General features: G+C 43.4%; 1 protein-coding gene across 4 annotated transcripts in view; it reads right to left on the reverse strand.

The window, feature by feature from the left end:
• Positions 1 to 13,621, reverse strand: part of AAGAB (alpha and gamma adaptin binding protein) — a 33,759-nt gene that overhangs the window by 16,065 nt on the left and 4,073 nt on the right. For 3 of the 4 annotated variants that reach the window (XM_089782091.1, XM_075896867.2, XM_075896866.2), the window contains exons 2-3: positions 3,282 to 3,472; positions 847 to 943 (exon numbers count right to left, since the gene is read on the reverse strand). In XM_089782091.1, the coding sequence (XP_089638217.1) occupies positions 847 to 943; positions 3,282 to 3,472 (288 nt within the window). The remainder of the gene's footprint in view (positions 1 to 846; positions 944 to 3,281; positions 3,473 to 13,621) is intronic. The other variant, XM_075896868.2, reaches the window with a different exon arrangement.

Raw genomic sequence — 13,621 nt, forward strand, 5'->3', positions numbered from 1 at the left:
AGCTTTCTACAGGTTTCATTTTTTAAACTCTGCAATACCATCTGTGCAAAAAATTTTCATATGCCTCACACCTGTCTCCTTATTTTGGATGGTATGGGAACACAGGAAGTACAGAAATAGTCTGGTTCTGTCCATTCCCAACATTGCAACTGGGGATTCGACAGGGATTTTGAGTTAAACTGCACCATATCTTGAATCACTCTTTAAAAATCATATATCAATTCTTCTTTGCAATTAGAGCCGTGACTGACATGTAAATGAAAAGTCAAAATAGGGTTTACTTCTGTTAGGGGCTTGATCTTGAACTAAATGTATTTGCTTTTGCACAATGCTTGCCAACACAGGACTAAAGCCCATCCTTACATCTACTGAAGCATATAGATTTTACACAAGAAAAATGTCCCCAAAAGGCTGACTTTTCATCACGTTGTAGTCAGTACCCCTTCATCCTACTGATAAGCCCAAACTCTGACTCATACAGGCAAATGTATTTCAGCCCGTTCAGCAATGTGACCTCCCATTTAATGCTGTCAATGGTGTTGACAGGTACCAAATATGGGGGTGATTTTTCACTGCGATTACCTGTCCACTAGGAACTGACCAGCACAAGCATTCCATGCAGACAAAGAAGCAGCCATCAGGTGGTACGCTTATGTCACCCCCAATCTGGGCTCGATTTAATTGCAATTAAAGTAAAAGGCACTATCTAATTACAGCCATGCAAATAATCAAATCTAAAGCTCTTATCCATATATTATAGGAAAAATGTAGTAAGATGGCCAAGAAAATAAATAGCATGCTTGATAACTTTCTCCAAACAAACTTTGATATCCTTTGGCATCTTACCATTTTCAGATACTCTGTCACACACTAAGATCATAACCTCTGGTAACCATTCTTCTGCCAGAGGAAGCCATGTAGAGACGCTGTCAAGACCAGACTTCTGGAAGAAAAAAAAAAGGTTCTTATAAAAATACCGCAAAGCACTTTGCAACTTTACATTAACAGAATTTTCACATTCATTTTAGTCTTAAAGCTGCATGGTTAAAAGAGAGTCACAAAATGAGGGTTAAGGTTTCATAAGAACAGCCTTACTGAATCAGGTCAAAGGCCCATCTAGTCCAGTATCCTGTTTTCCGACAGCGGATAATACCAAGTGCCCCAAAGGGAATGAACAGAACAGGGAATCGTCAAGTGATCCACCCCCCGTCACCTCCATTCCCAGCTTCTGGCAAACTGAGGAAAGGGACACCATCCCTGCCCATCCTGGCAAAGAACCATTGATGGGCCTATCTTCCAGGATCTTATCTAGTTCTTTTCTGACCAGTGTTATAATCTTGGCCTTCACAGCATCCTCTGGTAAGGAGTTCCTAAGGCTGACTGTGTACCATGTGAAAAAATACTTTGTTTTTTTAACCTGCTATTGATTTCATTTGGTGACCTCCTAAGTTCTTGTGTTAGGAATAAATAGCACTTCCTTATTTACTTTTTTCACACCAGTCAGAATTTTATAGACCTCTATATCACATCACTCGTTAGTCATCTCTTTTCTAGGGCTGTCAATTGACCTGCATTAATGCCTGCAATTAACGCAGGACAGGATTAACACGTTCATTTTTTAATGCATTAATGCCACACTGCCCTTTTGAAGTGCTGCTCCAGCACTTCAACTGGGCAGCACAAGCAGAGCCGGGGATCAGCTGTTCCCTGGCTCCGCTGTTACAAAGCTCCGCTGAAGCACTGGAGCAGCACTTCAAAGGGGCTTTGCAACTCAGAGCCGGGGATCAGCTGGGCACTCCAGCTGATCCTGGGCTCCATGCAGTGCTGCCCCGTTGAAACGCCACTGCGGCATTTGAAAGGGGAGGCACACACGATTACATTTTTTAAATCGCTGGACAGCTTTACTGTTTTCTAAACTGAAAAAGTTCCAGTCTTATGAATCACTCCACATGCAGAAGCCATTCCATACACCCCTAATCGTTTTGGTTGCCCTTTTCTGACCTTTTCCAATTGCGGGGGTGTGTGTGGGGGGGGTGCACACACACAAGCACATCCGTCGGCAGTATTCAAGACATGGGTGTACCATGGATTTATATAGAGGCAATATGATAGAGGGTCCAACAGCAACATCAGCACATCTGTGTTGTACACTTGGTATAGGTTCACAATAATAATATATTAAACTATGCTTTTTTAACCCGAGAAAACAGGACAAGCAAATATCCTGTGTCCCCTGGTGTCTAAGTACATCTCACTTGTTCAACTCTTAAATATCACAATATGCAAATTAACTGTGCATTCCTGACTTGGATTACACAAGATTATATTTGTTAGGCAATTTAATATTTAACAGTTTCAATGAGGCTTAAAGTTCATGCCTCCCTGAAGCTAATGAATTACATAGATGCTGGAATGAGGGGTGCAGGAGGGTTTCTGCAGCACCCCCTGGCTTGAAGAGGCTTCCAATATAGAGGAGATTTTTAACAGTCTGGTTCAATGGCTCCCAGCATCCCCTCAATGCAAACTGTTCCAGCCCCCTGGGATGTGGCTCTTGTTTATCTGGGGCCAGCCTTGCAGTACAGGGTGAAAGGTGTCCCTCGGTGGGGGGAGGGAGGGAGAGAGGATTTAAAATGCCCTTTCTTGTTCTTGGTGTGCAAGAGGGTGTGTGTTTGTGGGGTCTCTTATTTTAATGGGAGGAGTGAAAGAAAATCATTACAAATATCTGCCTTGATCACTGTCTGCGGTACAGCAGCTTTGCACAGCTAACAAACAACTCTAAAATCAGCATAACTGGCCTGAGGCGAATGGCCCCAACGTAGCAGCAGTGTCTGACTGCATACGGTCAGGAGTTCCAGATCTTATGCTACCTCTCTTCCTGGCTCTGGTGTAAGGGGAGATGGTGAAGGAAAGGAACAGTGGATTCACAAGTTGCTAGAAGAGTTTCCTAGGACCATTGTTAATAGGTATAATTTAAGGCTGCTCAAAAACTTACTTTACAGGACCAGCCTAGAGCTGAACCAACACAGGATCTGGGAAATACAAAGATGACTTAATTATAGCAAGAGTCCCAACTATAGTTGTGAATGAGCTGATAATCCTACAGCCAGAACACTAGAACCGGAAGGGTGTCCAGAGGTCATCAAGTCCAGTCTCCTGCCCTCACGGCAAGACCTAGCACCATCTACCATCCCTGATAGAGGTCTGTCTAACCTAATCGCTCCAGTGATGGAGATTCCACAACCTCCCTAGGCAATATACAGGAACAAAAAAAACATTCTTACTGTTGTGCTGTCGAAGTAAACCACAAACGCCTGGACGGATTCAGCAATTTCTGCTGTAACAAGATATTTGTTTGGCACCACACACAGGTGAATATCAGCAGAATAATATTTATTGTCTATTGTCCAGGGGTAAAATCTCACCCCACTGCTTGTAGACACATCTGCAGCTAGGTCTTCTGTTCCAATGATACCTACAAAATCAGAGAAATGAATAATGAGATGGTAAATCAATACCTAGAGTACAGTTCATCTAAATGAGACAGAAGGCTAAATTTAGCTGGACTGTAATACCACCTTTATTCAGAATAGATATTAAAAAATCATCAGTAGTTGTATTGACTCCAAAAGCTCATTTCCCAACATGTTACTATATCCTAGACCAGCAATGGGCAACTTAGGCTAGTGTAAGGAGCAGGTATTTGGCTAATTGTGTAGTCGATACAATTTGTGTAGCCTCTAGGGCCTAGGCTATCACATAGCTTGACAGCCACCTGGTGGAGTTAAATTATAATTAGTCGCAAAGCACTGTAACTACACGTTACTGAAATAGTGCAACTGGGATCAAACTGGGCAAAATTATAATGCCTGAAAGTTTTAGAACTGCATGACTACAATGTGAGTGTCAGAGAGCTACAGATCAATATGCTAGAAGGACTAGAAATGGAATAGGCAGTCTTTCAGTTCTCGGGATCAGATCTGTAAAGGTATTTAGGTGCCTAAGGGATCAATGCTTTGTAAGTAGGATCTTCAAAAGCACCTATGGGCCTAACTCCCATTGCTTCCAAAAACCTAGTCTCCTGCTCAAGAAGTCTGACAGAATTCCATGTACTGTATATGGGAGGATAGTTTAAATACAGTGAGTAGTCCTGTGGTATCTTAGAGACTCAGAAAAAATAGAGAAGCTTCAGGGGGTAGCCAAGTTAGTCTGTACAGAATAAACTTAAACAACAAAAGGTCTGGTTGCACTTTATAGACTAACAAAACATGTAGATGGTATCATGAGCTTTCGTGGGCAAGATCCACTTCTTCAGATGACTGGAGTTATGAGTTTAGGATGTGCAGAACCAAAATAAATAAGGGGGGAGGGAAGAGAAGGGAAAAAAATGGAAAGGGGTGGGAAACAAGAAGCAGAGGAAATGAAAAATAGAGAATCGTGAGCTTCTGTGGGCAAAACCCATGAGGTGAAAAAGCCTCATTGGCAAGAATAGCACAGTGAAAATAGTTTATACAATGGGATTTGCTACAGTGAACCTTTCACTATAGCAGAACTGGCCCTATAGCGCATGCCACCCGACATGGAGAGAATTTTAAGACCTGACCAAGCTGGCTTTTGCTGAGGCGATAGCACACGCAACCAAGTACTTGCACTGAGCACAGTAGAGAAACTTGAAAACAGCTGCTGTGTTCATTGATTTAACAGCAGTGGCCTGCTCGTGAAGGTATCATGGGTCCTGCTATCTTGAGTGACAGACATTGTTGAAGTTCCCCCCCAGCACCGTCTCTGTGGTGTGGGGGCAGTAGTTCAGGACCTACCCCTGCTGCGGCTCTGCAGTTTAAACGTAGGAGGAGTCAAGCTGCCTGCGCACCTGGCTCCTACTACATTTAACCTGCAGAGCTCCAGCAAGGGAAGGCGAGGTCCAGGAGCTATGCCTATGGACTAATCGCGTAGTTGATACAAATTGTATCAACTACACAATTAGTCAATTACCTGCTTCTTAACATCCTCAGTTCATAGTTCGTATGGGGGAGAAGACGAGTGTTTGGAGAGGACAGAGAAATGGGTTACCCCAGGCCTCTGTTTTCTCCAACCATGTTCAACCTTTACATCAGTGACCTGCCAACAAAGGAGTTATAACAGTTTATTTACACAAATGGCATCTATTGCGGTATACCAGCCTGCACATTTCATTAGCTTGATGCCATATGAAACCAGGACATGGTAAAGTTAGCTGACTATTGCAGGACTTGGCGCTGACAGCCAGCCATCACAAAAACCATCTCCAGTTTGTTCTATCTTTATCTCACCAGTGAAACCCGAGAACTGAATGTTTATCTGAATGGTCAGAAGGTAAAGCACGAAGTGGAATAGGTCTATCTAGGTGTGACCGTAGACTGCAAACAGAGTTACTGTGCCCACCTGAAGGAGGCAGAAGCTAAGACAAGACATGCAACCATCTTCTTAGCAAACTGGCAGGTTTGTCATGGGGTGCCTGTGTCCAGCTTTGTGGAATTTAGCTCTTGGCACCTTGTATTTGTTGGTGGAGTACTGCGTACCAGTATGAAGTAGATTGTCACATAACAATGGTCACACAACAACAGTTCTAAGCTATATTGCTCCTCCTCCTATCAGTTGAGAGGTTGTCACTGGCAAGTTACTGGAGAAAGTACACACCAGCCAGAGCCAGTAACTGATATAGATGTTAAGAAGTGTGTAATTAATCAATCATGTAGTCAACAAAAGTTGTGTCAAATACACAATTAATCGATGAGTGCAGTGCTAACCCTTAATCCCAGGTCCTGGGAGCTACCGCTGCTGCGACTCTGCATTCAAATTATTTTAGGAGCAGAGCTGCAGTGGGAATAGCCCTCAGACCTGGCATGAGCTGGGACTGAGTTGGGCTGCCTGCCTGCCCTCTAAAAAATGTACTGGTTTTGGTGTGTGCGGGGGGGGGAGAGGGGAGAAGGGGGGAGAAGAATGCATGTAGTCGATAGCATTAACCGATAAGCGGTTGCTCAATCATTTAAACAGCAACACTATTACATCCCTACTCACTGCACAATGGCCTTTTTAAGACAACTGCTATACACCTGCCCTCACATCCCCCATTATGGTCCCATCTGTTATGCCAGAATGTTACAGCAGAAACACTCTGGATATCTGCTATGATCCCCAGCCAGTCCTTTGTCGCCAACCCAGTCTGCCCTGTCACCAACTGTCCCTGTTGAACAGGTGCGGGACAAAGCAAGGTCTCTGTGCAGCTAACCGGTATCAGAGGCCAGTGTGCAGCTGCAGCACAGCACAGCTGATGATGATGCAGTGTCGATGAAGGCCTGCTGGCTAGGTCCTGCGTACCCGGCTCTTAATACAATTAAACTGCAGAGCTGCAGCAGGGGTAGCGCCTTCCCATACCGACTAATCGTGTAGTTGATACATGATTACCCGATTACACGCCTCCTAACATCCTTAATCTGGATTCATATGTAATTTTTAACACTTTTAAAATAATTTTTAAGCCCCAAACACTTAAAATCCAAAAATCAGGAAGATCTTTAAATCTAGTGTATACTGTTTATCTTTAATCTTCAACAGCATCTGAGAAATTTCTTCCCATAGTTATCTGCCAAAAGCTGTGTGCCGCATCCAGTATTTACCCTGCACCATTTTACAGGCTTACAGACACTGAAAAAAGAACTCTGTGTTTGTGAGGCCATCAGTTGCTATGATGCAAACACCAAAGTCTCTAGTCTAGACAGGCTAGCAGAACAGGACTACTTTTTAGTCTGTTTTAAACACACATCGCATATTTTCAGTTCTAACCCTCCTCAAGTAATTTGGATTACACAGCCTTCAGAAATCCCTTTAACAGATTGCCCTTAGCATTCAGGAACAGAGAAACTCTTCAAGGGTGACTTCTCCTTCCAAAATCCACAGAGCTGCTCACTGAGTCACACATCAGTTTAATTTAGGAGAAAGGTAGCTTTAAAACGTCCCCTTGCATGCCAAAACAAATACTTGTTTCTAGTGTCAAGTGTGGGGTTGTAATCAGGCCCGCTGACAGGGTGGGTAAAGAGGGCAACTACCCCAGACCTAGCAATTCAAAAGGGCCCAGGGCTCCCAGTCTCTGTGCAGCAGTGGCTGGGGTTTGGGCCCTTTAAATAGCCACTGGAGCCTGGCTGCGCAGTCCAGGTGGTACTGACAGGCTGGCAGTGGGGAGGCTAGCCCCAAGCCCTGGCCCTTCCAGCTCCCCCCAGCTTGCCCAGGGGCCTGGCAAGTCTGTCAGTTGTAATATTAATCTGCCACAGCCAGATTTAAGTACAATGGCAAATTACTACCATTTGCATGAATTTGATGCTCAGGGTACTAACAAAGTGCTGTATATAATAATGCCAATTCCTACTACACAAACAGTTCACTAATAAACTGCTAATACTGCAATTCTATATTCTGCTGCAAAGTCAAAGCAGTTAAGATATTATTTGAAAAATCCTGGGACTCTTGGCAAGTAAAAAAATCAAACAAGCAATGAAGCATTTCGAAATTCATGAATACCAGTTTTTTTCCCCTACTGGGCCGGTACATGTGGTGCGCTGTTTCAAATGCAGATAAAAGATAATTTATTAACCTGGCCTAGAAGTAGCTATACTGTATCGGGTTTTGGTGCTTTTCATTCCCACATAAAGCATGTTTTAGCATTTTAGTCTGCCTTGTGAAAGTTCTCAGAACTAAATTTTTAGACTTGCTGGCCAGTACTAATGGAAGCTAGTTAATTAAGTTATGTTAAAGCCACCCCCTCCCCAAAAGCACCTGGAAACCATAGGGAAAAAATGACCATTAAGTAAAAATTTGCTATTGCTGTTGAAAACGCGTGTCTGACAGGCCTTATCTTTGCCCTGCTTCTCCCTCTACTTCATCCTTTAATAAAGCTAAAACTGTTTGACAGTCTGTTGCCATTAAAATTACTATAAATTCACAACATCAACATTACAACTTGATTGAATGCCCCATCAGGAATAAAACAGAACACGGAAAGAAGGTCTTTATTGGAAGCTTCCCCCCCCCCCCGCTTTTTAAGTTAACCAACTCACTAAGAATTATACAGAGGCATGCAAAAAGGAAGTGGGTATGTTTAAAAATAACTCACCAAACTTCACTGTGAAAGACCCTTCACATCAGCTCCCTCCATAAGAAATTTAAAATGTTTACAAAACAGTACAGGCAAAGTTTAACCCTCTAAGAGTATTCAAGAATGTTTTAGAAAAAAACATAACCCCTTTTAGCTTTTTTGTTTTGCTCTTTTATGCAACTTTTCATCCTATTCTGCTTCTGATTATAGACATCTCATCCAAACAATGATTTTGCTAATAATAATGTGGAATTTCTCCCCAAGAACCATATGGAATCAAAACAGTTGAACACAAAACTAAACTCAAACACTAAAGATACCTTAAAATTCTATAACTTTAACTTGAGCTAGACCATATACTTATGACTTCCTATAAAAGTAATTAGGGGTGGGAGATAGTTACTACATTTCTACAGAACAACCTTAATGACCCATCTCTATATATTACTCCTCCTGACAAAATTAAGTGCAGCTTGGATATTTTTTTTGACAGCTTCAATAGATTTGCCATTACCCACTAGTTATATTTTTCACCAAAATTCACTACTAATACCAAGATGTTTAAGTCTGTTGCCTTCTGTTTCTACTGTACAAACAGAGGCCATATGAGGATAAACTGAAATAAACTGTGTAGACAAATTAAGAATTGTCCAGAACGCTACTGCACCATAGACTGTATATACAGTACTATGTTTCCATGAATTTTCTTCCCAAAAATAGAAGACAGTTTGTATTTTAATGCAAAACCAGGTTCTCAGCTATAATGAAAGCTTTCCATACTGCGTTCTAGAAAATATTTTTTTAGGATAAAAAACATTTTTGATCTGAGGAAGTGGGTCTGGCCCACGAAAGCTCATCACCTAATAAACCATCTTGTTAGTCTTTAAAGTGCTACATAGTCCTGTTTTTTGATTCAGCTACACCAGACTAACACGGCTACATTTCTATCACTATTCAAAATCTGGTTTGTTTTGACCAAATGCAAGCATTTCCTGAAAACTTATCTCATGGCAAGAGCACATATCTTGGTAAATGTATGTCTTTAGAGAGAGTCATTTTCATGTTTGATCTTCCCAACCATCAAGAAGGTCATTGGTTTAACATCTAGCGAGTCTAGAAAGCCAGCTGACTCACTCAGTCACCACAACAGCAGGCAGACTTATTGGACCGACTTCACTGCTGTCCTCATCATGGAGCTGAGATTACTGTAGTACTGTAGTACTGTAGAGATTACTGTAGTACTGAGATTACTGTAGTACCCAGATCCAAATGGTTCAGGGCCCAGGGGAGAAACTGAATATATAGGACAGTTCCTGCTCCAAAGAGAGACTGCTCACAGAGTCACATATACAAATATAGCACTGTTCGTCTTTAAAGTGCTGCATAGTCCTGTCTTTTGTTTCAGCAAGACCAGACTAACACTGCTACATCTACTACTATATACAAATATGACATTTTTAAAGAAGGCTTCACCTTTAGGAGAAACATTAATGTTTAAACTCTTTTGCTCTAAAAATCACTACAAGAGATAAATGGACTGGCCCAAGGTGCAGGAAATGCTAAGAGCACTGTAAATGACATGGCATTTCTGATTGGTTCAAAAGCAGTCCCTTTCAACTCATCAAGGACTGAAGTTATTGAGAGTTGAAAATCCTACATTTCCAAGGGTGTATCACCATGGTCCAGAGCAAGACACAAAAAGCTTCCTAATACTTATAAGTTATAGAATACTAGAACTGGAAGGGACGTCAAGAGATTATCAAGACCAGTCCCTTCCCTTATGGCACGACCAAGCACCATCTAGATCATCCGAGACAGATGTCTGTCCAACCTGCTCTTCAATATCTCCAGTGATGGAGATTCCACAAACCCCTAGGCAATTTATTCCAGTGTTTAACTACCCTGACAGTTAGGAAGTTTTTCCTAATGCCTAACCTAAACCTCCCTTGCTGCAGTTTAAGCCCATTGCTTCTTGTCCTAGCCTCACAGGCCAAGGAGAACAATTTTTCTCCCTCCTGCCTGTGACACCCTTTTAGATATCTGAAAACTGCTATCATGTCCCCTCTCAATCTTCTCTTTTCCAAACTAAACAAGCCCAATTCCTTCAGTCTTCCCTCATAGCTCCTGTTTTCTAGACCTTGATTCATTTTTGCTGCTCTTCTCTGGATCTTTTCCAATTTCTCCACATCCTTCTTGAAATGTGGTGCCCAGAACTGGACACAATACTCCAATGGAGGCCTAATCAGTGCAGAGTAGAGTTCTTGTGTCTTGCTCACAACACACTTATTAATGCCTCCCAGAATCATGTTTGCTTTTTTTCTTAACAGTATCACACTGTTGACTCATATATAGCTTGTGGTCCACTATGGCCCTTAGATACTTTTCTGCAGGGCTCCTTCCTAGAGAGTCACTTCCCATTCTGTACGTGTGAAGCGGATTGTTCCTAACTGGAGTACTTTGCATTTGTCCTTATTAAACTTCATCCTATGCAAACTATTAATAGGGGAATGGTCTTTCCCAGGCAATTAGTCTTATGCTTTGTCTTATGGATTGTCTTATGCTTTGAGGCAGGAATGATTTACTTTTAATATATAAAATTCTGTTGTGTTCTCATTGCCCAAACAAATATCCAGTTCTTTTTTAAAATACTGCTAAGATCTTGGACTCTGACAGTCAGGTACAGCATATTCCTTCTCAAGTTAAACTTACTGTCTTTCAAACTTCACTGTCGTTGGTCTTGTTACAAGGGAGTATAAATGAAACTCAGTAAGATTCATGAGAAGGAAAAGGAAGGCAGCACCAAATTCAAGAGTATAGGTGGCATATTGTATTCATTCTGTTTTTAAAGCACAAAAAAAAAATCAACAGATATTCCAAACATGAAAGGCAGCGAATGTATGGAATTGACAGTCTAAAGCACATTAGAACTTCCACAATGAGTTGACTATGCATATTTAAAAGACAAAAGTGACCAGAGTTGAAGTTCTGTCCATCTAGTTTCCCTCCTCAAAATTTACTTCTCTATTACAACTATGAGAAAACAAATAAGTAAAACTTTAGCACCCCTGAAATACCTGATATTTAGTACCACTGGCGTGCTTTTAAAAACCACTGCAAATCCCTAGTTGCAGCTTTTTTCTCCCAAACATTACAGTAAAGCATTCTTGATTTTCTTTTTCTGAGTGCTCCACAATTTTAACATTGACTAAAACTTAATTTAAAATGCTTTAAAGAACAGAGCTATCAAGTCTCTATTCTAGTAGGTATTCTACTCAGAGTTAATGTATTCTGTGTCTTGAGAGCCACCTGGTGGAAAGCAAATATAAGAAATACCCCCTGAAAGTTATATAGGAAATAAAAACTTGTCAGGAATACATTGAAAAAAAATCTCTTTACTAAATGAGGGAGAAAACCAGCAAGCACTAGTGATTAGCTGTACAGCTACTTAACCGATCCACCAAGGTCTTTAAGGTTTTTCTTGAGTGAGTAGACAGCGTTTGGAGGGGTAATCTCATGATTTTGCAAGGCTGTTTCAGATAACTAAATGTATCTAGTATCAGAGGGGTAGCTGTGTTAGTCTGAATCTGCAGAAGCGGCAAGGAGACTAAACAAAGACTATGAAAGGCTCGCTAACTACAAAAGCAGCTTCTCTCTTGGAATTCACACCTCCACATCAGCTACTAGAAGTGGGCCTCATCCTCCTTGATTGGATCCACCTCATTATCTCCAGCCTGATTCTGGCCTGCATATTTATACCTGCCTCTGGAAATTTCCACTACATGCATCTGACGAAGTGGGTCTTTGCCCACGAAAGCTTATGCTCCAACACTTCAGTTAGTCTATAAGGTGCCACAGGACTCAAGTCCAGCCCCCTGCTCTAGGCAGGACCAATCCCAACTAGATCAACCCAGCCTGGGCTTTGTCAAGCTCACATCTGAACACCTCTGGGGATGGAGACTCCGCTACTTCCCTAGGTAACCCTTTCCAGTGTTTCACCACTCTCCTAGTGACATAATTTTTCCTAATATCCAACCTGGACCTCTCCCACCACAACTTGAGACCATTGCTCCTTGTTCTGCCATCTGTCACTACTGAGAACAGCCTCTCTCCATCCTCTTTGGAACCTCCCTTCAGGAAGCTGAAGGCTGCTCTCAAATCTCCTCTCACTCTTCTCTTCTGCAGACTAAACAGACGCAACTCCCTCAGCCTCTCCTCATAGGTCATATGCTCTAGTCCCCTAATCATTTTGGTTGCCCTCTGCTGGACCCTCTCCAATGCTTCCACATCCTTTTTGTAGTGGAGGGCCCAGAACTGGACACAGTACTCCAGATGTGGCCTCACCAGAGCCGAATAAAGAGGAATAATGACATCTCTGGATCTGCTGGCAATGCTCCTCTTAATGCAACCTAATATGCCATTAGCCTTCTTGGCTACAAGGGCACACTGTTGACTCATACTCAGCTTCTCATCCACTGTAATCCCCAGGTCCTTTTCTGCAGAACTACTACTTAGCTGGTTGGTCCCTAGGCTGTACCAATGCTTGGGATTCTTCCATCCCAAGGGCAGGACTCTGCACTTGTCCTTGTTGCACCGCATCAGTTTTGAGCCCCATCAGTCTGGCCATACCAGGCAGGGGACCATTCCAACCCAGTGGGGCTGGACCAGTTCCCCTGCCAGCCCCCACTTTCAGCAGTTAAATGATTAAACCATAGTCCCCCAGTGCCAGCCCTGCCCCATAGCCCTCCCACTACTAGCCCCCCAGTGCCAGATCCCCACCTGGACACCCCAGTGCCCCCCAGTGTCCATTCCCCTGCCTCCTAGAGCCCCCTCTCCCATCTCTTAAGACAACCACCAGTTCAGTAGCCCAAGGGTCAGACAGAGAGCTGGGAGAGGGAAGGAGGCTGCTCAGAGTGACCCACACAGGGACTTGGGCAGAAAGTGGCATATCCCAGCACCTGGGGGGCAGTTGCACAGGGATTAACAGCTCGGTGTGTACCCAGCTGTGGTCCTCAGCAGCAGTGCTGCATGGGAGAATCGCACCACCAAGACTCTTGGCACAGGTCGGACTCCATGGCACCCTGGCTTCCCATTGGCCAGGGCAGGGCAGACAGAGACTGGGGAGGCCAGTCACCCCTTCAAGATGCAGCCTGGCAGGGTGGGATCCACGCTCGGTATGTGCAGGGCCACTGATGTGGCTCCAGCCTCCTCCTTGGCACTGGAGGTTCATCCTGTGGAAGCTCTCCCTACGCGTGGACCTCAGGTCACCTCTCACTTCCCTGCAGCTCCAGCTGTGGCTGGGGCCACCAGAGCAGCTGCCACCCAACACATGGCTCCAGCCCTGACTGGGGCCACTGGAGCAGCCACAGTTTGCCTCACAGCTGCAGCCCTGGGGAAGGGCTGAAGCTAGGGCCAGGGCGCTCACTATGCTGCCCTGCCCCAGAGCAGCCAGGCAGGCTTCAAATTCTTGGCACTCAGGTGTGCACCTGCATCATGCGA

Source organism: Pelodiscus sinensis, chromosome 14, assembly GCF_052426305.1.
Source record: "Pelodiscus sinensis isolate ZL-2025 chromosome 14, ASM5242630v1, whole genome shotgun sequence".
Lineage (NCBI taxonomy): Eukaryota > Metazoa > Chordata > Testudines > Trionychidae > Pelodiscus > Pelodiscus sinensis.